The sequence below is a fragment of the Hippopotamus amphibius genome, chromosome 6 (genome assembly GCF_030028045.1).
Source record: "Hippopotamus amphibius kiboko isolate mHipAmp2 chromosome 6, mHipAmp2.hap2, whole genome shotgun sequence".
NCBI lineage: Eukaryota > Metazoa > Chordata > Mammalia > Artiodactyla > Hippopotamidae > Hippopotamus > Hippopotamus amphibius.
The window spans coordinates 61,009,645-61,031,438 of NC_080191.1; the positions used below are offsets into that span (position 1 = coordinate 61,009,645).

A 21,794-nucleotide genomic window follows, 5' to 3' on the forward strand; every position below is an offset into this window, starting at 1 on the left:
TGGGTCCTGATCATCTGCTGTTGGAATGTGTTACTTCGTGGGTCAGTTGGTTTGAGAGTGAGTCTTGCATGCTTTAAAGACACAGCTCTTCCTTGTGCATTTGCAGAAATGTGCAGAAATTATTGTGGCTCACCTCGGCTACCTGAATTACACTCAATACACAGTGACTGTGGGATTCGAACACCCACAGCTACACATCAAGGAAATGAACTTCACCGTAAGTATACCAGCTGACCACAGCGTTTCCATGGCTCAGTTGTTTAGCTTCCATTCTTTGTGGGATGACTGAAATAAATTACAGCATCAAAATCATGTGATTTTGGACAATGGAAGACACGTACTGTTCTAAAAGGTGTAGAGAAACCACAGTTTCTTATGTATATGGAACCACAGCTGCTTAAAGAAACAGCATGGAATTGGAAAACCTTGGTGTTCTGAGATTTAGGAGAGAGAGTAGCCTTCCAGCTGGAAGGTAATGGAGAGGCTGCCAGGTATGCCCTTTGAGGAACGCAGGACCCCCTTCTCCAGGCTGGGGAGTGGTCTTCAGATCCTGCCAGACCTCCGGTGAGGGGTCCCTGCTCTCACGTGCCTGCCTCCAATCGCACAGCTCTGATGGTTAGACTTCCCTGTCTCGTGTCCAGCTGAAGTCAGCCTCCTTGTTCCTGCCACTGGTTGGGAGTCAGAATAATCCTTGTGGTGACCAGGAACTCAGGTTTTAGATCGGACAGAAGAGCTGGGTTCGGATCCCAGTGCCACCATTTACAGTTTGACATTGCTGTGCCTGTTTGCGTATCATAAAATAGCTACCTCATACAGCTGTGACTATTAAATGAAGGTGCCAGTGGGTTCCTTTTTTAAGTTATGCTGTTTTGAGATGTGATTCACATGCCATAAAAGCAGCCTGTTCGTCGTGGATTCTCACGTCTCCCTCCCCCAGCCCCTGGCAGTCGCTGATCTGCTTTCTGACTTGCCTGCTGTGAACATTTCATATGAATGGAATCATGTACTCGTGCTCTTTTGTGAATGACATCTTTCACTAAGCAGTGTCTTCGGAGTTCATCTCTGCTTTGCTGGTATCAGCACTTCATTCCTCTTTTGCCAAATAACATGTCACTGTATGTGTGTCCATTCATCGGTGGACGGGCATTTGGGCTGGTCCCATCTTTTGGCCGTTGTGAGTAATGCTGCTGTGAGCAGGCACACACAGGTTTTCATTTGGGCGAATGGGTCCCCTTCACCGAGAGGGGGTGGTGTGTGGGAGCCCTCCTGCACCCTTACCTGCACTCCCACCGCTGCGGTTTTCTCTGTTTCCTGGGAGGCCTCTGGAGGTCTGCTGGGCGTGCAGTCGTGCCCAGCGTCTGCTCTTTGTATGTGCTTGACCAGTGGTAGCTGTGGTTACGGTCATGCTACTTCTTTTCACCTCCTGTCTCTCGACGACCCAAAGCGAGTTTATTCCTCTCTACCTGATAGCTCTGCAGGCGTCTGAAGATGGCCATCTCTGAGGTTTTTCCTTTCCTTCACGAAGCCCTGGGGGCATTACCTCTGGACCCTTCCGGCCCCAGGTTTCCTCCCCACGGCCCTGAGTGCCAGCTCCTCTAGAAGCCACATCACGTGGTGGACCCCTTGGACTTACTGTGCTGTCCAGCCTAGTCTCCTTCATTTCCAGCTCCTGTGGGGGGTTTCTGACAGTTCAGACGCTGCTCAGACATTAGCCTCTGCTCGTGAATTTCCACTCAACGCTTTTGGCTTCCTTCCTAGTGTCTCCTGATCTTTGAGCTTGAATCTCGATTCTCTTCTTTGTTGTGCAAATGATTTCCTTGAACTTTGTCTTCAGAAAATCTGATCAGCATTCTGCCTGTGTCCTCAGGTTCACGATGCAGAAGTTGAACCCAGATGGGGCCTCAGACAGATGCCCTGCGCTCGGGCGCTCTTTGGTCTCGTCCTGTGATAACATCTGTGCTTTAGATGTTGCTATTTCGCATCCTTTTGATTGGAGACTGTGGACAGAGGAGAGCACCATGTCTTCCCAACAACGGCTCTCTCCTTTCTGTCGTCTCTGTAGGAACATCGTCCCCTGCAAGCCCTTTATCAAAGTGCTCAGCAGTTTCCCCACAGGGTTTGCCTCACCCTGGCCCTGTGATGTGGGTTTGGGCCACTGTTCTGTTTGCTTTTGATTGTGGTTCTCTCCTTCCATCTTTTGTATCCATTTACATTTCCTCTTAAACGTATTCCTAAATAATTTGATACGTATTTCAGATCAACCTGGTTCATGTCGTTTCACCCTTGCTTGTCGAAGGCAGGCCGTGTGATGTTATCTTGGGCCCAATAAGGAAGTTGCTGTCAGAGCAGCTCTCCTTGAGTGATGCAAAACGAATGACCTCCTTCGTTTTGGTAGCGCTTCGCAGCATCCAGAAAACTGAGACGTAGGACCCTCGGGGTTTGCAAGGGATGTCACCTAAGCTTTTTCTCTATTTTTTGTGCATTTCTGTATTCCCAGTAACAACAGAGGACCTGGGGATAGTTAGGTTTTGTAATTAGAGAAGAACAGTGTAGCACTTCACAAAGTAAGAAATTCAGATGGCCACAAACCTATGAAATGTAAACCAAAACATTAGAGAACACAAGAAGGAATATCTTTTTAAATTTTTTTTAAAACCTATCAAACTGGCAAATAGTCAAAATACCAACAAGAAAATCACATGTAGGGTTGGTGAAATGTAAGGACACAAGTTCTCATACAGGTTAATGGGGTGTAAATTGGCTGAACTTTTGGGGCCAGTTTGGCAATGTATCAAAGCCTATATGTGTATGTTATTTTTGACCTTGTAGTTCTAGGAGTTTATTCTAAAGAAATAATTTAAAATGTCCACAAAGATTTATGTTCAAACATGTTCCTCATAGCAGGAAGTTGGGAGAAATCTGTATTTCAGCAGAAACGTTCTGGTTAAATAAATAAATTAGTTCTTCTGTAGCTGTTACAGTAATAAACTGGTCACAAAGTAGGCTAGGTAGCACAAACCACATACTGATTTTTTTTTAAAAAAGAAAAGTGCACGAATTAAAAGTGTTAATTAAAATTTTGTATTTTAGAAAACCGAAGACCATCTCTGGGTGGTTGGGTTAATGTTTCTTTTCTTTTTTTCCCCTCTATTTTTAATAATGAGATTTTATTTCAATTACATTTATAATCAGGAGAGAAAATTATTTGTTTTTTTAGAAAAAAACAACTAACATTTGAAAGATGAAGTCTAAGATGCAATCCAGCCGTTCACCCCAAGAAGCTCAGAGCTGCTTGAGAGCCACAAGTTCACATTATGCCTACAGCTTGTCTAGAGATGAACTAAGAAATTAGCGAATCTTATGCAAAGTGTTTCTATATCTTTTATAAAACTGCTGTTGAAGGCAATATCCGTTAATCTGTGAACTCTCACCTAAACCTCCAAACAGAATTCCTTTGACCTTTTTTTGTTAACTCCTCTTATTAGAGAATGAAAGCTGTATAGCTCCTCACATTTCTCTTTTGGTATCAGCTGCTACAAATCTCCGAAAGTTCTATGCTGAACTGTAGTAATTACTAACGTCCTGGTACGGGTTGCTGGTATAATTACCCTCTTTCTTTATTGTTTTACCTTTGAAAAAATCCTCTCAAGTGGTTTCTGTCTAATCTGGATTTTTATTATCAACCACCTTCATCCCTTTTTGGAAGCAAACAAAGTATAATGAATAAAGTATATCTTTAGAGTATCTTAGTGATACTGTTACATGCCCACCAGAATGGCTAAAATGAAAAAGGCCAAAAGATGCCAAAGTTGGCAATGATGCGGAGCTGCCAGAGCTCATAGCCTGCTAGTGACAGTGTAAATTGGTGCAATGGAAGTGCATAATATATTGACTAAAGGACTTACATTTAAACCCACAGACCTGAATCCATGCAGTGGCTGCTCTCCTGTGAGGGCACAGGCACGGCCACTGCTTGACAGGAGCCCTGTGGACTGTTGCCCTCCTGGCCCCAGCATCACTGGGCCCACGACTACTGGAGGGTTGTTGTCTATAGTGGAGGGACCGGGGCCCTACCCTCTGAGCTTCGCGCCGTCTTCTCAGGCTCACTCAAGGGAAAAGAAAGACTTTTCAAACCCTTGGCACCAGTGAACGCCCGATTGAGCTGTGAGGCTGGTTTGGCCTCAGCGGGACACCAAGGTACTTCTGCTCAACTGCTGCTGACAAGGGCAGCCTCCTGGAGGCGGCTCCTGTGTGGCAGTGGTTCCCTGCAGCAGGAAGGGCACGGGAAGGGGCCACCGGAGCAGGTAAGACTGGCCTGAAAGGCACAAGGTATTGAGCGCCTGCCGTGCGGCAGGTTCCAGCCTGCAATCCAACCCCGGGAGCCAGGATTTAACTCTGTCTCTCTTCTTCACCCCAGCTCCTCATCTTTCTCCTCCCTCCTACGAGCTCACATTTTAGAACTATTGGGTAGGCCGAAAAGTCCCTTCAGGTTTTTCCATAATATCCTATGGAAAAAAACCTTAAATCCTATAAAATGCATACTTTAGGTTTAGCTATTTATTTATTGAATAAAGCATTGTTTTCTAGTGCAAATTTTTGAAGTGAACGAGTTGATTATTTTGTGCTTATGCTCCTCTGGCAGAATCCTGAACCTGAATCCTCCCTCCTTCTGGGGAGTCCATGGTTATTTTCTTTCTTAAAGTTACAGTCCCTTGAGGGTAAAAAAGTACATGCTTTTGTTGATGAGAAAAACCTGGCCTCTGTTCACCGATGCTGAATAGAAATACGGAGACAGAGCTCTGGAGGAGCAGAAAGGAACAGCTTTGTTACTTTGCCAGACAAAGGGGGAACACAGTGGCTAGCGCCTCACGAACTGTGCCCCCCTCCCTGGGGAATAGGGAGAGGGCTTATAGTTGGGGCTCCCGGTCAGGGGTAGGTGAGAAGGATCAAGGCGGTAACAGTTGATGGGTCGGTGGTGAGTACCGGGCAGTCAGCGTCACCAGCCTTCAAGTCCAGCCGGCCTGGGGTCTGCATTGCTTGTGGACAGCATACCATCGTTAATCATTAACTTCTCCCACCGGGAGGGGGTTTCGACTTCTGCAAAATAGCTCAAAGATACAGTGGTGTGTGTTGTTGCTGGGGGAACAGGACCTGCCCCAAGGCTGCTCGTGACTCTTTCTCCTTCTCCCGGGTCTCACGCATCCCCTCCCTTCACGAGTTAACAACTGCTTGAGTCTGCCCTTTGGAGCTCAGGGAAGGTCTTGGAGGCTGAATGAAGGCTGTTGCCTATAATCAAGGAAATAGGGGACACAGAAAGGCTCTGTGCCCCACAAGGCCCTGCTCCGTATCACGTTCTTCACTGTTACGTTAAACATATTTTGTGAGTCTTTTCTTCATGGTAACACTTCTTTTTTCTCTTCTTGATCATGCCTTAAAATCTATGACTGAGATATGTGTTATACTTTTTTCTTTTGAATATTGCATTCGTATCAACACTCGCCCCATCATTTGCTCATAATCACTACTGTGATCGTTTTGTAAATGATACTGTCGTAAAATGTAAACAGTATAGCAATAATCTTAATAGCTGTACTGTTTTGGATTTATAATAGCAGCTATTATTTACTGACTATTTGCTCTTTGCCAGGTACTGCACTAAACTTTTTATATGCATCATCTTATTTAAATGTTAATGATAGTTCTACACGGTAGCTACTTTATGGCGGAGACATCTGAGGTTTCATGAGATTAAGTAACTCCGAACCTCTGACGTCACCGTTCATATGATCTTAATTACTACAATTTCAACTTTCCATTAACATCAGTTGTTAATAGTTCTCCTTGCATTACAGATTCGTTTGTGTTTTTTACAGTTTTATGTAAATGGAACCATACAATATGTCTGAGTTCTTGCACTCAGTATAATTACCTTGCGACTGATGAATGATGCTGGCTGTCTCAGTAGTTCATTCCTTTGTGTCGCTGCGCAATACTCCCTGCGTGGACATAGCACAGTGAGTTTATCCACTGACCTGCTCACGGATATCTGGATTGTTTCCAGTTTGGGGCTGTTATAAATAAAGCTGCTGTGAACTCCTGTGCACAAACCTTTACATGGACATGTGCTTTCACTTCCCTTGGGGAAATACCTAGGAATGGGATGCTGAGTCACGTGGCGGGGGTCTGTTTAACTGTGTAGGACGTTGGCAGAGGGGGTTCAGAGTACTGGCTGTATTGTCTCATGTTCCCGTCAGCGGTGTGTGCGGGTCCCAGTTGCTTCACATCCTCTTCCCGTCAGCACTCGGTTGGTCAGTCTTAATTTAGTTTTGGCTATCGTAATAGGTGTGCAGTGGTATTGCATTGTAGTTTTGATTTACAATACTTTGAAAATATTGGTCTTCTGACTTGCATTTTTGACAAGAAACCTATCATCCTATCTTTGTCCTCTGTAACAGTTCTCCCTTCCAGCCCCTCCCCCTCACTTTTAGGATTTTTCTCTTCTACTTATTTAAACAGTTTGATTATGGTGTTACTTGATATACTTTTCTTTGTGTTCCTTGTACTTAGGGTACATTGAGCTTCTTGAATTTCGGAGTTTATAGTTTTCGTCAGATTGGGGAAATTTTTGGCCGTTATTTCTACAAATATTTTTTCTGTCCTCCTGCCTTCTTCCCACCAATAGAAATTCGGGGACTCCAAACATGCATCTACTAGGCCACCGGAAATTGCCTCGCAGCTTGCTGATGCTCTGTTCATTTTTTCCTCTGTTGCATTTTAAATGGACCCTTTTGCTCTGTCTTCACGTTTACACCCTCTGTGATGCGGAACCTGCTGTCCGTCACCCTTCAGGTCTCTGCTTCACATGTGCAAACTCTCCCCTCGTTTCTTGATGTCCTTATCTGCTAATTCTGTCATCTGTGATTTCTGAGTCATTTTTCATTGATTAGTTTTTTCTCACTATGTTTCATGTTTTCTTGCTTTTTTACACGTATGGTATTTTTGATTCAGTGCCAGGCATTATTGATTGCTAGAGTTTTGTATTCTTATAAATATCCTTGAGCTCTGTTCCAGGATATGGTAACGTTACTTGGAAACAGTTTGTTCTTTTCAGGCCTTGATTTTAAACTTTGCTTGGTGGGACCAACGCAGCATTGAGTCTAAGGCTGATTTTTCCTCACCGCTGAGACAGACGTACTTGGGGTACGCTGCACAATATCCCTCTGATGGTGCATTTTTCTTGCTGTTACTGGCCCTCTGTGAGTGCCAGTGATCCTTTCAGGAATTTTCTCCTGGCCTTGGGTAGTTTACTCCCTCTCATGCACAGATCAGTATTCAGGTGAAGATGTGGGGAGGCGACCTTTGGCAGATGTCTGGAGCTTGCTCTGTACCTGCTGGTACTCTGTCCTGTGAGCCACAGCCGGTGAGCTGTGTCCCTGCACTCACAGCGGCGTGTTCATGACTCAGGGAGACCACTGAGCTCTGCTCAGGTTCCCCCAGGGCTTGGAGTGACCAGAGGGTCACTCCCCCATGCTAGAGATTACGGCCCTTCATTGCCTCGTGTCCAGTGTCTGTGTGTGTGTGTGTGTGTATACATTTAATGTTTCAGGCAAGTAAAATGCATCTGGTATCTTTAACTCTGTTGCTCTGTTACAATTTTTAACTTGCTCAGATGATTTTAATTCAGTGCATTAAAAGCCTGGGGCTCCCTAGCCCAGTGCAGCACCGCGCGCTGGGGTCTGGTGATGAATCTGGCTGGTGACCGAGGTGGGAAGGTCTGCCTTCCACCTGCTGTCAGCACACGGGGCCTCATCCTCGCTCTGTTAGCCATGCACTTGATGTGAGTGAGACTACTCAGCACAAGAACTGACAACTGTAATTCCACAGTATTTTTTGATCTCAGATTCATATTTATAAGTTTCACTCAGTCTTTTTTAGAACATCATACTCACATTTTTCCGTCTTTTAAAAATCTGTCTCTTTTCATGGAAAGCATGGCTTTTGCTAATAAAGAGATTGACAGCATTGATCTTTGATATGAGATTTAAAAGCCAGATGCTCTTATTATAGAATAATTTATCTGCCAGATTTATCATCAGTATGCCACCATTTAAAACTATTTTCAACTCTTGGTACAAGGTGTGTGTTCTTTAATATAAGAACAAAATGTACTAAGTGTTAAAATTTTAGCGCATGTAAGAAAGTATAAGAGAACATTTTAAACTGCCCGTAGTCTCATATTTAGAGATAACTATTATTAATAATGTGGTGTACTTCCTTTTAGTTGAATTTTTTTCACATTGTTTTCCTGCTTTGCATTTCAGTGGAAGACTTATGACCCTGCCTTTTCCCACTTGGAAATTTGGTTCCGATTTGTCTTTGTGGTGCTTACCTTCATTGTCACTGTAAGTACTGATCACCCTCCTAACAAGAGCGAAGTCTGTCCATCAGTTATGGCCATCAGCACGTGGGAGGTTTATCTGAACTCTGAGACACTCCGTCCAGTGGCCCGACCTGATGGTACTAACTATTCTGTATTTCTGCTGGGTGCTGCACTGCAAGAATGCTGCGGTATCTTTAGTAAGGACTTTGCATAGTGTCATAGTAATTACAGGTCACTGACTTGTAAGTGAATTCTCATTGGTGTGGAGTGACAAGTGCCATTTAACCTGTGTGGAAGGGATTCTGCCTCGTTTGAGTGGCCTTTGAGTGCAGATACAGCATGTTCTTGGGGTTTTGCTTTTGGAAAAGTGGACCAAACCTTTCAGTCTTTGGGCTTTTTCAGGAGTGAGGTTGGCTCATTTGGGATCTGAGGTCTGTCCACAAATGCACCGTGACTTTGGGGGGCGTTCACCCGCAAAGTACAGGCAGTCCCCACGGAGGCCCAGCCAGTGACGGTGGGAAGTTATGAATTGGAGGAAGAGGAAGTGTGCCTGAAGGGTGGTATCCTGCCCCCGTCAGCTGCCTGCCCGGTGCTGATGCAGAGGGTGTGACGCTTAGGAGATGGGTCCACTCTTTACAATGGTGGCCGCTCCAGTTGCCACCCAAGGAGCTTGTTGCTTCACAGACTAACCGTATGCAGAAGGACACGGGCTCACAGGAGACACGTGAGGGAAGTGCCAGATGGTGGTGATCTGGGTGTGGCTGGAGGGCAGGACACGGCCACGGGGTATGCAGAGAGCTGGGGATGGCCAGGGCCTCCCCTGGTGAGCTCGCTGAAGGAAAGTGGAAAACTGCTGTTTATACTTGGTCAGAAATCCTTGCTATTTCTTGAAAGATTTCTGTTGCCTGGGATTCTGCCGTACTCTGGGGCCCAAAGAACTGGCACCCAGGGCCCCCTGTTCTCAAACAAGAGAAATGGGCCTGCTTCTGGCAGACTGGGGGAAATGGCCCATCAGTCCAGGAAGTCCAAATTGCTTAGGAAATTATTGGCTTATGTTAGATTGCAGAAAAAAACAAAAAACGACTCCAGGCCTAAAAACCACAAGTTGTATGATGTTTTAAAGGGTTTAAAGAAACCTCTCCCATGAGCCACTGCCCCTTCAGGGAGGTGTTTGAAAAGAAGCACATCATCTGACCGTGGTTATATATTAGCCTCGTTCCTTGGCTTTTCCTCTGGGCACCCTGGTGCCTCCCTGGTGTCATCTGTGAAAGTCGCACCTCTGGGAGCGTGTGGCCTTTGCCTGGGATGGTCCTTCCCTGCAGCTCAGTGGGCGCCGGCCTGATAGAAGCAGCCTGCCCAGGAAGGACTGGGGAGGCCAGAGGGTTTATGGCTGTGACATTCCTCATCCCCTCCTGCCCCTGTGAGAACAGCTGTGACCGTCTTATCTGAGGCTCCTTGGCAGCAATTTACCGTCTTCTCCCAGTTGTCACTGGTGGTCTCAGGGTCAGTTCAGCAAGCGGTTGGCTCAGCAGGTCTTGGCTGGCGCTGAGGCCTTCGATTTGGGAAGACTGATGTAGGGTGATGCTCGCAGAGGTGGGCAAAGACAGTGACTGGGGGCCTGGTCTGGTTCGCAGTGCCTGTTCGCTCACTCCCTGCGCAAGTTTTCCATGCGAGACTGGGGCATCGAGCAGAAGTGGATGTCCGTTCTCCTGCCTCTGCTGCTGCTTTACAACGGTAGGTGCCAGTTTTACTTCGGCTCTTTCCCCTTGATGCTGAAGGCTGGAAGGCATCCTGGAGGCGGCCTGGGGCCCCTGAAGGAACAGGTGGTAGCGCCCCCGTGTGGCCTGAGGGACACTGCGCCAGGACACGGCGGGTGCCTGCAGCTTTCCCCCTGCCTGGAGGTTAAAACCTGGAAGAGCTGTAGACACGGTCTTGGGACTTGGCTGAGGGTGGCGGCACTGCTGTCTGCTCCTCGCCCCCTGCCCCAGAAAGCATTTGCTTCCAGAGCTGCAGCGCTGGGTCCTGGGCCCACGGGCAGGAGAGCGGCTGGCAGGAGCAGGTGGCACTCAGTCGTCATGCCTGGAGCCATCTATTCACTGGCTTTTCGGTTTTTTGAAAACCGAGACAGTCTTTAGTTCACTACCTTCCCCGTGGCTCTGGCAGGGGAGAAAGAGATCATGAGTTCTGCCCTCCTGTGGGGATGGGGTGCCTGCCCAGGGGCTGGCGAGTCTGTCTGCCTTTTGCCTTCCAGACCCGTTCTTCCCCCTCTCCTTCCTGGTGAACAGCTGGTTCCCGGGGATGCTGGACGACCTCTTCCAGTCTGTGTTCCTGTGCGCCCTGCTGCTCTTCTGGCTGTGTGTGTACCACGGGATCAGGGTGCAGGTGAGCCGTCCGCACTGCCAGAGGGAGTGGGGGACTCAGTCCTTCTACTCCAGACTCTGGTGAGAATCCTTAAGGTGAACTTGTCCTTGGGAACCTGTCTTCAGCCTCACAGTCAACAGAATAGTGCATGCTGTGTGAAAACGATCGGAGTATCTCTGATCCAGTATGGTCTGTGAGGGGTTAATAGTTTTCTAGAATTGCTAACTTCTCTTTCTTTCTTTTTTTTTTTTTAAGGGAGAAAGGAAGTGCTTGACTTTCTATTTGCCTAAATTCCTCATCGTTGGACTGTTGTGGTTGGCCTCTGCTACCCTCGGAATATGGCAGACGTGAGTAATTTTATTACGTGTGAGACTTCAGTCTTGGAAGGCGTGTAACAAGGTGGACAGACCCGAAGTTGACTGTGTTCTGTGAACTCATACAGAAAGGACTCTGTCGCCCAGGGTTTCAAGACTTGGTGGCGTGGCTTGAACTGAGGGTTCATTTTTGCTTGAATGGCACATAGAGATATACACGATCCTTCTAGTCTAAGGTGGGAAGCAGAAAAGACCACGTCATTTCAGATTTCTCTTGCTGAGAAGCAGAGACTTCGTTTGTAGGAATGACACTCAGGTCGGCTCTTGGCTCCCGACAGTCCCTGGATGTTAAGGTTTCTCCTTCAGCTGGTGTGTGTAAACCTTCCCATCCTTACACCAGCTCCCAGGGTTGCTCTCTAGTGTCTTTGTCCGTCTGTAAAATTGGCACCATTGCAGAAGCTCAAGGTAGTAGCAACCTGATTCACCCAAATAGGATTTTCTGCAGGAACTAGTCCCATCTCGGGGGGTGTGAGGTTGGCACCTGGCACAGTAACAATAGGACTTAGCTCACGTCTCCGCTTCCCTTGCCCCGCCCACCGGTCATCTCAGCTGCCCAGTGTCATTTTGAGATGCATTTCATGGAAGTTTATATTTACCTTTATTGCTTTCTTTGTGTGCTTATCTGTTTCCTGGTACCTGTATATGCCATTGAAAAGGTGCCTGGAAAACAACTTTTAAAATTGGAAGAGAACTAGTGTAGGGATTTTCGTAATGAAAAATACTGTACTTCACAATACTGATGACTGTGGACAGTAAGTTTAGTAGTGTTGTGTGCATTTTCAATAGGTAATTTGGGATTTCTCATAAATTGCGGATTACTTTTTAAAAATCTTTTACTGTTGGTCAGCAAGTAGTTTATATTAGTAAGTTTTTTAAAAAGCCAAGTGAGAGAAAGTATAAAATAAAAAGTAAACTAATTATTAATCTATGGCTGGTCTTTTTTTTTTTTTTATAACATCGTATTTCTAGAGTTAATGAATTACATGATCCAATGTACCAGTATCGAGTTGACACAGGAAATTTCCAGGTAAGGATTGTTAATGAAGCCTGAGGAATTTTTTTTTAACTGCTGTTTTAAAAAGCCACTGAATTTTGAAACTTAAATTGCGCTATTGATACAAGTGTCCCACCTGGTTATTTGGAAAGGTCCATAGAAAGTTCATGTGTGGTTTTGACCCACTGTCTTCTAGATGATCTAGTTCAGTCCCTTCATTTCACAGAAAAGAAAACCAAGGTCCAGAAAAATTGAGATCCCGGCCTGGACGCTTTGTTGGACACGTAGCACTGTCATCCTAAGCAGGCAGGGAGCCAGACCCTCACCCTGGGAAGAGAAAGTAGGAGCCACTGCTGCTTATTGAGCACCTGCTACGTTCCAGGCCCCGTGCTCGGAGCCTTCCGTGTGTCATGGAGGCGTTTGCTCATCTGACGGGCAGGGCCAGGTGTCCTCTTGGGGTGAACGGGTCAGCTGTGCACACAGAGAGGCTCATCCGGGATGAGGAGAGTCAGAGTGGCAGGAGCATGTCTTGTGTTGCTCTAGGCCACGACCTTCAGGGCTCCAGGTCCCTCTTAGAAAGGGCTGGCTTTCCTGCGTATGTTGTCGGAGGGAGAAGCAGCACTGAGACCCTGTGGTCATTCAAGTGCCCGTCTTGTTTCGCTCCAGGGAATGAAGGTTTTCTTCATGGTGGTGGCCGCCGTGTACATCTTATACCTTTTGTTCTTGATCGTGCGGGCCTGCTCTGAGCTGCGTCACATGCCTTACGTGGGTAAGCACTGGTCTTAGACTGCCCACCCCCGCGGGAGAGGGACGGCCTGACCTGGAGGGCAGACCCAGGGGCTGCATCAGAGCCTTCGCGGGAGAGCCGCGGCCCGGCCGCAGGGTGCCTCTGGGCCATTTGGACAGCGCCTCGGGCCAGCGCTGGCAGGAGGCCTGTGGGGTGGAAGCCACCTGGGGCCCCGGGTGCCAATAGCCTGGATCCTTCTGGAATCACACCTTAGAAGGTGGCAGGGGTGATGGTCCTTGTCTTTGAATTGGGACGAGTCACCTGATGTCATAGGATCCTTTACCCCAATCTGTCACAACCAAGTAATAGTGGCCACGGCCTCACTGGAGGCCCTTCTGGTCTCAGAGGAGATGAGACAGCATTTCTGCTGGGCTTCAGGTACTAAAACAGGTTTAAAGTCCAGAGGGAAGAAGGGTTTTGTTTGGAAGCTTTGTCTTTATTTTTGTCTTTATTTTGAAGATCCCTGGGATGAGTAGAATTTAATTTGAATTTGGTGATTTAATGAGAGTATTTATTTCTTTTTCAGATCTCAGGTTGAAATTTTTGACTGCATTGACTTTTGTAGTGCTTGTCATTAGGTAAGAAGACTTAATTTCTTAAAAGAAGCAAAATGTGAGTTTTTATTTTACTGTCATGAATATATTTTCTCCCCTTTTGTGGGGTTAATTTTAGGGTGCTTCTAGCCAGGTGTATCCACTAGTCTGAAGCCCATCGCCGGCAGGGCCCTGAGCGTGTGGGTGGCTGAGGGAGCAGGTTCTGCTGTGCGTGCCCAGGGGAGAGAAGAGCTTAGGGAGGCCTGCAGCCCAGTGCTGCTCGAGTTCCCTCCTCGCTCTGACTTGCGCCGTGTAAGGCAGCAGACACAGCAGAAACAAGTCAGGGTTAGGATCTCGGGTGACGTGCTTGGCACCTGGGGTCCTTCTGCCACTCCATGGACGGGACCGAGGTGGGTATCATTGAACCACACGTGCTGTTGGCCCAGAGGGAGGCGGGCAGGAGATGCTGTGCTGCAGAGCAGGTACCGAGGCCTCTCCCGAGTCCGTGGGCTGGCCTGAGGGACTGCGGGGAGCTGGGTCTGTGAATGAATTCCAGATAATTGCTTGCTTGTTTTTGGTTTGTTGCTTTCTCCTAAAATCAGAATCCCAAAGGGGAGAAACATCTAGTTATCTGCATTTCTTTCTTGGTTGTTTGGGTGGCAAATAAGTGGCTGTCAGCCCTTTCCAGGGGAGGAACCACTGCGGGCCCTGAAAGGCTGGCTGTCCACTGCCCCACTGGGATCCCAGCCTTGTCGGATGGGGGATCCTAGAGGCCTCTGGGTTCATTCACCGCCCCTGCAGGAGGTGTGTGCTCCCCTCACCAAAGCATGTCAACTTGGCCTGGTCTTCGAAATCAGCTTGGTTTTATTCAGCAGCTAAACTGACCTGAAAATAGAGGTGCACGTGTTGTGACTCAATCTCTCTTCAGCCCTTGGTACAGCCTCACACACACCCCCTCACCTCCTGTTACACAGGAACACCCCTCGCATCCCCTCACACAACGTTCTGTCTCACACATGCCCCTCCACCCCCTACACAGCCTTGCCCTCAGGCTGCCGCCGTCCACGGCTTGGGAGCTACTGTCTCCTTGTAGTGACCTCTGTGTGTCTGTCTAGAAGTTGTTTCGCTTTTGTGGTCTTTCTTCATCGAAGTTTCAAGGGGATTCATTCATCCGTACAGCAGATATTTATGAAGTGCCTGTGCTGGTAACTAGGCAGACAGACTCCCCCCTGTTGTGGCACTTATATCCCAGCGGAGGAGGGCAGTAATAAAAAATAAACAGCCTAAGTGCCATAATGACAGCAGAGAGATGTGACGATGGCAGGAGGGCTGTGGCTGCTTTAATGGGGCTCGTGGGGGACGCCTCTCTGAGCAGGGGGCCTGGGGCCCGAAGTAGTGCCCTGAAGCCTGGGCTCAGGGACAGCAGCGTTGCAGGGGGTGAGGACGTGAGGGAGGGTGGCTGCCGGGAGGTCAGGTCGCCCCGCAGGCCACGGTGAAGAGTCCAGGTTCTGTTCTCAGTGATGGGAGTCGTTCGCAGAGTTTTAAGCTGGGAGGTGAAGGGACCTGATTCACATTTTATTAAACAGTCAGTCTGGCTAGAGTGGAGATTGGGCCCCAGGGAGGGGAATTGGGCTCCTCAGTACCAGAACGCTCTATAGTCATGTGTGTCGGTGGGCAGGTGTCAGACAGGTGTGTGAACCGCTGCCCGGGAGGGGAAGGAGGACAATGAGGAGCAGACCCTCCCCTGGGGGGCTGATGGTCTGTTGGAGGAGATGGTCCTGAAAGCACAAACTGAGCATATAAGAGAAGAGGAGGAGCACATGCCCAGGGGCCACAAGGCCCCAATTCGAGGCTGTGACAAGGTCTGCATCAGCGTCGGCTGATCCTGTCCCAGCAGCTGGGCCTCCTGGGTCTGAGACCTGGAACCCAGCAGAGGGGCTGTGTGTGCACGTGTGCACTGCATGTGTGCGCGCGTGTGTACGAGTCTCCATGCAGATAAGGTCATGACTAGACTAAGTGAATACAGCACGTTATATATGAAGCTAGCGCTGTTTCTTGGTATGTTTTTACATATCGTCCCCCCTCCCTTCTTTTTCAGCATTGTCATCCTTTATTTAAGGTTCGGAGCACAAGTATTACAAGACAATTTTGTAGCTGAACTGTCAACTCACTACCAGAATTATATCCTTTTATGGGAAGATGTCAGGGGTCAGGCACACACCCTAGTGGAGTGGGTAGCATTGTGGGTCTGTGATCATCAGGAAGAGGCAGGTGACCTTTACAGCGCACCCTGGGGGCCCACACCTATCTGTGCTGACTGAGAGGCCCAGGAACCCCAGCGCCTGCAGCTGCTCTCCACACCCTGCTCACCTCTCTGTGGGGCGGGGACTGGAGGGGTCCAGTCACCATCCAAGCCTCGGGTCAGGCCAGGGCTGCCTGCCTGTCCCTGCAGAGCACTGGGAAGAGGCCGAAGCCTGATTTGAGGGTCCTCTCTACCCAGATGGGATCTCTGCCATCTCCCAGGTGTATCCAGCTGCGGTTGACACCTGTGTCTGCGAGGAGGGCTCGTGAACAGCGGGACCTCCTTCGCGTGCCTGAGGCCCCGTTGCCTCAGCGGGAAGCTCCTCTTTTGGATGCCGGATCAGGCCAAGTGTGTGCTTCCCACCCCTGCTTTCTGTGATGGCATCCATCAGGGGACACTTCAGGGTTCATCCCTCACCTCTTGGGTTCTTTCCATGAGGCCTCTTATCTTACTTACATCCTTAGCATCAGTGCATGGTTTTTCACTTTCTTGTGACTGAATTGCACACTAAGCTTTTATCAGATTCTCAAAGGGGCCTGTAACCCAGAAAAGATTAAGAAGGACAAGTTCAAGAGTCTGTTTCCAGTTCTTCGTTTCATTTTTGACTCACCGTATTTGCGTGGCCTTCCTGCCCTTTGCGTGTGACTTGATCTCATCAGGTCCTGCCACCTCCAGAGGTTTCCATGGATAGAAGAGGGCACGGCTCACCTGTGGTTTACAGGTGCACTTGCAAGGTTATTGTAACCTCAAGCTGTGGGCCTGCCCTGTGGCGCCCACCCTGTGGCGCCCTGACATCTGGTTGTGGACCCCGAGGTCCTGGCTGCTGGTACAGTCACTGATGGTTGGGGGTGGGGTTGGCTGACGTGTCCAAACAGACGGTGGCCCAGGACTGCTTCTTCCCTTGACCAGTGTCACCAGCTGAATTCTTATCTTTCTACGGCTTGTTGAACTTTTACCTCTACACTTTGGCCTTTGTGTATTCGCCCTCGAAGAACGCCCTTTATGGTAAGCCGCCGCCGGGCCCGCTGACCGGGTAGCGTGGGCAGCAGTTCTGGTCCTGGTTGCTGGGCTCCCGTTGCGCAGGCGCCGTGGCCGCAGAGCCGGCTCTTTAGCGGAGACACGAAGTGGGTCCCAATACTGAGCCCCAAGCTGCAGGTAGGGCCCAGCAGGTGCTGTGTCCTTACAGCCCGATATGCAGGAACAGAAATGTGTCAGAGGGTCCTGACACGAGCATGTCCGTCAGCCCTGTGAAATAAAGTCTCTTGAAAACAAGTGCCGTGACCATCAAAAGAAAGCCAGATGTACACCCTGCCCCACCTCCCAAAAGAACCAAAGCAGAACAGCCCTCTTGCCCCGGAATGAGAAGAGCGAGAACTTCCTGGAACTGGGGCAGCGTGTGGCACAGCAGGGCCACGTGGCTGTCCATGGAGGGAGCTCTCAGCACGTGCACAGCGGGTCCTGGCGGAGATGCCGTTACCCCCTTTCATGGGTGACGGACTGTGGACCAGGAGGCTTTGCTCAGGCCCAGGGCGGGAGGGCGAGGCGGGCAGACCCGGGTTTCCAGCCCCGCTCCGGGTGAGGACTTGCGGGAACGCCAGGTTGGTCAGGGGCCTCACTCCAGGCGGCTTTTCCCCCCAGGCTCCCGCTCAGTGCTCCCGGCCCGTGGGTGAGAGCAGGCACCCCCCGGGAACAGAATGGTCTGTTCGGCTCACGCAGGCCTTAAATGGTGGAAGCGGGAATTGGAACCCAGCTCTTTCTGATTCCCATCCTTCTTCTAGGACAGCATTCTGCCTCTCCGGGCTAATGACATTAAAATGCTTGCTGGTTTTCAGAGTCCCAGCTGAAGGACAACCCCGCCTTCTCCATGCTCAACGACTCGGACGACGATGTCATATACGGGTAAGTCCCCATCGCTGCCAAAGGCTGCCCAGCGGGGAGCGCTCAGCCTGCTTTTGTGTGTTCACTGAAGAGGCTGGTATCATTCTAAGATGATTTTCAAGGTATTGTCCCATTTCTTTCACCTGGGAGTGTCATGTGATCCCCTGGTTTTCTGTTGTCACGTTACTAAGGTTTAGATGGGGTAATGTTCCTTCCTGCTGGACACCTGAGTGGTGACCTCTTTCTGGATGATGGGCCCAGTGATCAGTGGAACTGAAGGAGTGGGAGGAATCAGTTGGTGATAGAGATAGAGCAAGTGTGAAGAGGAAAATAAATCTAGTGCTGTCAAAAGCCGCATGATATCAAAGGTCTCTTTTGTAACAGGAGTGACTATGAGGAAATGCCCCTGCAGAACGGCCAGGCCATCCGGGCCCAGTACAAGGAGGGGTCTGAGAGTGACTGAGCCCCCGGCCACGTGGCCTGCCAAGACCGCTTCCCGGCCTTCCTCTACCTGCCTGAATGCTGACTTGTCTTACAAGCAGAGATTTCCTGGTCCTTATTTGTTTACATACTTTTGAAAGGAAAACCAAAACTGAGGACAAATTTAAACATTGGGCCAAATTTACAGTTAGATTGATTGCATTTATTTGGGAAGAGAGGCGCTGACCAAAAGTTTAAACAGCCAAGTCATCTTTCAAAGATTTCAGATGAGAGACAGCTGTTTACAGTGGCGAAAAAAATTACTGCTGTTTTTAATAGAATTATGTACTTCAAAAAACAATTTACTAATTTCAAGTTCCTGGAAAGCCCTTATAAATAAGGTTCACAGCATGGTGGCATTCCTCTTCTCCCTTCCTTTCTTCCCTGCCTGGTGGTACCAATTTATGACCCTTTAAACTCAAAGGGAAGCCTTTTTCTGTGGCTGCCCCACGAGGGCAGTCCTTCCCCACTGAGTAGCCTGCGCTCCGGATGACCGCGCATCTCAAGCGATGGGTAACTCATGTTGGTTGCTGGGTGAAATGTGTACGTATGTAGTGGCTCTTTAGGGAAAGGGAGGGTGGGTGGGCAGGTTCTAGCCCTTCACCGCCACCAAAGCAGAGCTAGTGCCTTGGGTTCTGAGGAGGGTTCGATAAGGCTCGGTAAGGAAAGGGGGTATGACTGACAGGTTGTCAGCTCCTGTGGGAAGGCTCTTGCTGCCAGAGTTTTCTAAGGGCCTGTGTGCACACGTGGTCGTCAGGTAAACAGATGGATTGCTCTGTGTCAGAGCTGTCTGGAGCTGCTGAATCTGGCATCGTCAAAGGCCCTGGAGATTTCCAGTTTTTGTCAAAGACTAAGTATAGGAGGTAGAGCTATCTCCTTTGCTTTCCCTTTGACATGCCCACTAATCTCTCTCTTGCACAGTTTACATGTGATCATTGCAGACATCCTGATCGATTGCCATCTCGGCAAACTGAGTTACGGAACGTGATTGTTCCACTCTGAAAACACCACCTCCACGTTCTTCATCTATGCATTAACTCTCCAATTACCATTCAGAGCTAAAAGTTATATTCCACTTTAGGTAGTGCTGGGACCTTCGAGAGGTTCACGTGAGACTTCATCATGACTTCCTTTCTTTTTAATTTAAACTTTAATGATAATGTACCTTAATATGGATTCCATTTGTATTTGTTTTTAAAACCTTGTAAATAAGAAAGTTTGAATTAAAACCGTTGTATTATTGCAAGGGTAATTCAAGTTTACATGGTTTTTACATTTGCAATGATGTGATTACTTTTTTTGATTCTGTGTTCAGAGGTGTTGAAGAAATTTTCTGTTACCAAATTTTACAGCTTCTATTAAGACTAATTTTATGTAAATTGATGAAAACTTACTTGTGCTGATTAATGTATTCTAGTATGATATAGTTTACAAGTTTTAATCATTATAAAATAATTGTCCATAATTTGGAATGCTGTTATTTATCAGTAAATGTAAAGTAACTGAGGCATTTAGCTGTATACATTAGACGCCTTTAAAACTTATCCTCGTCCTGTAGTGTAATCGTTAACTGATGACTATCTTCATCTGTTGATTAATGGCATCAAGCCAGTGAAATGAAAAATATGGGCGTGTTTATTTACTTTTTGTAACTAAGTTGGAAACAAGGAAAAGTTACAAAAGAAAGTTCTTAAAGGGGAAATGGTTCCTGATTAAATCATGCATTTTCAATTTCTCTGGTGTATCATATATGTCAATATATTACATCTTCCATGTAAAAATTTGCTTAAAGTATATAGCATTTAGCATGTATTATATGTGCCATAGGTGTTAGGTTAAAACACTAAAGTCTGCCAGAAACTTAGACAGTAGCAAGAAAATTATTATTATTTTTTGGTCTCAGAGGGTATCAGAGTTTTGCAAACTTAAATTATAAATTTAAAGGGCTGACTTTAGTTCTTCCGTGGTAACGGCTTGAATAACATCATCTTTGGGATAATTTTTTGTACTGGTCCAGTCTAGGGGAACCTGGAAGATGACCACAGGCATTTCACAGTTTCCCTAGGGAGAGCTTCATTATCCATGTGGATAAAGGTCTGCTTGATTTATTATTAAATCATTAAAGCAGTGCAGTGTTGCAGTTTTCTCTTAAGCCCCATTAGAAAGGCTAAGGAAGGGGATATATAAAATATATTCAAGGTTTGTAAGATTGTTCCGATACATAATTACAGATTGCAATAAAAGTTTAGATACATTATGTAAACCCAACCCACTAAATGGTCAGATTACAAGACAAACATCACCAGCCTCAAGTATTCCATGAGCTATTTACTGAAGGTACAGTTGCATTCAATAGGTTATAATGTGGTCAGTAACTTACTTCCTGGAAGCCTTTTCACAGGGTAAAACACAGAAGCTCATAGAAGGGATGATTAAAAGGGACATCTAGTGAAGACTAGAATTAGAACACTTAGTATATTTATGTATTTTGAGGGTTTTAGAAACCAGTTGCCTTAGAGGTTAGACTTTTGAAAAACAAAGGTACAAATCTCTTCCGCAGGCCAAAGGAAGTTGCTTTAGTCTGTGACATTTTGTTACCCCGTTTACCTTCATTTGACATGTTTTAGGTATACTGGTAACTATCATACCAGACTGAAACACAGAAGGATTTTCTGCTACTGAAAACTGCCTTTTTACAAAAAGACTATAAATATTTGTAAAATAAAACAACTCTAAACTTTAAGCTCAAAAGAAAAGATGAAGCTATGTATCAGAGTTTGGAACTGTGTCAGTGAGCATAGTAGTACTTGATCACAGAATGATCACTGTAATCAGAAGTGAATAAATGTTTATTTATGGCAAATTTACACTCTGGGAATGGCTTCATTAAATGACTGCCTTTCTATACTCTGGTTTCTCTTCAGATCGTATACATCTCGCCTTTTACTAAAGAGACTACCTTTCTGGTAGATGTTAATAAATTTTTAATATTTGATCCTTATTTATATACATTGATTTGTTTGCTCTTTGCACGTGGGGTTAACTTGATCATTCATGCATCGGTGCTTTAGGCACAGGAGCAGGGCTTTTTTCATTTCAGCAGGTGGGTGCAGAGGTGTGTCTATTGCCATTTTAACGTGGCTCATGCATGAGCCCTGAAGGTGAGGTCACAAGACCTGGCTCGGGGGCCCACCCCCCTCCTTACTTGGATATGACTGTACATCAGTCAGGTAATCACCATACACCTTTTGTGATTCATAAATAATGGCCTAATGGTTGTAGACACAGAATGAATAATTGTGAAAGCATTGTGTAAGCTGTAAAAATACTAAACCATCTCGGTCATAATTGTTACTGCAAAATAGAGAACGCAGGAGTAGAAGCCTGTAGTGTTGCAGATTTGGGCCGAGAGTGTGAGCTGGAGCTTTCCAGCTAACGGAATACAACCAGCTTGCCCACCTCCCATCCCTTAAGCCCCAGAAGAGAAGACCTTGAGAGTGAAGGGTGTGATGCCCAGGTGCAGAAATCCAACCAGAACACAGCAAAGCAGTCAAGATCCTGGTCCCACGGGTGAATCAGCACATCACTGTATTCGAGAGGACCAAAGCTGAATTGCAACTTTTTCTGTTTTTTTAGTTTTATAGATTCCAAAGCCACTAATTAGGAAGAATTCATTTGTGATACTATTTAGACTATGAAGACACC

At 47.2% G+C, this 21,794-nt stretch overlaps 1 protein-coding gene across 5 annotated transcripts in view; it reads left to right on the forward strand.

The window, feature by feature from the left end:
- The window catches only part of TMEM181 (transmembrane protein 181), a 48,948-nt gene extending 27,156 nt beyond the window's left edge, over positions 1-21,792 (forward strand). For all 5 annotated transcript variants that reach the window (XM_057738375.1, XM_057738376.1, XM_057738379.1 and 2 more), the window contains 12 exons: positions 107-217; positions 8,322-8,402; positions 10,015-10,114; positions 10,632-10,762; positions 10,997-11,088; positions 12,085-12,142; positions 12,776-12,878; positions 13,423-13,474; positions 15,528-15,610; positions 16,647-16,736; positions 17,564-17,630; positions 17,994-21,792. In XM_057738375.1, coding sequence (XP_057594358.1) covers positions 107-217; positions 8,322-8,402; positions 10,015-10,114; positions 10,632-10,762; positions 10,997-11,088; positions 12,085-12,142; positions 12,776-12,878; positions 13,423-13,474; positions 15,528-15,610; positions 16,647-16,736; positions 17,564-17,630; positions 17,994-18,072 — 1,047 coding nt within the window. In that variant the 3' untranslated portion in view covers positions 18,073-21,792. The remainder of the gene's footprint in view (positions 1-106; positions 218-8,321; positions 8,403-10,014; positions 10,115-10,631; positions 10,763-10,996; positions 11,089-12,084; positions 12,143-12,775; positions 12,879-13,422; positions 13,475-15,527; positions 15,611-16,646; positions 16,737-17,563; positions 17,631-17,993) is intronic.
- The last annotated feature ends 2 nt before the right edge of the window (positions 21,793-21,794 follow it).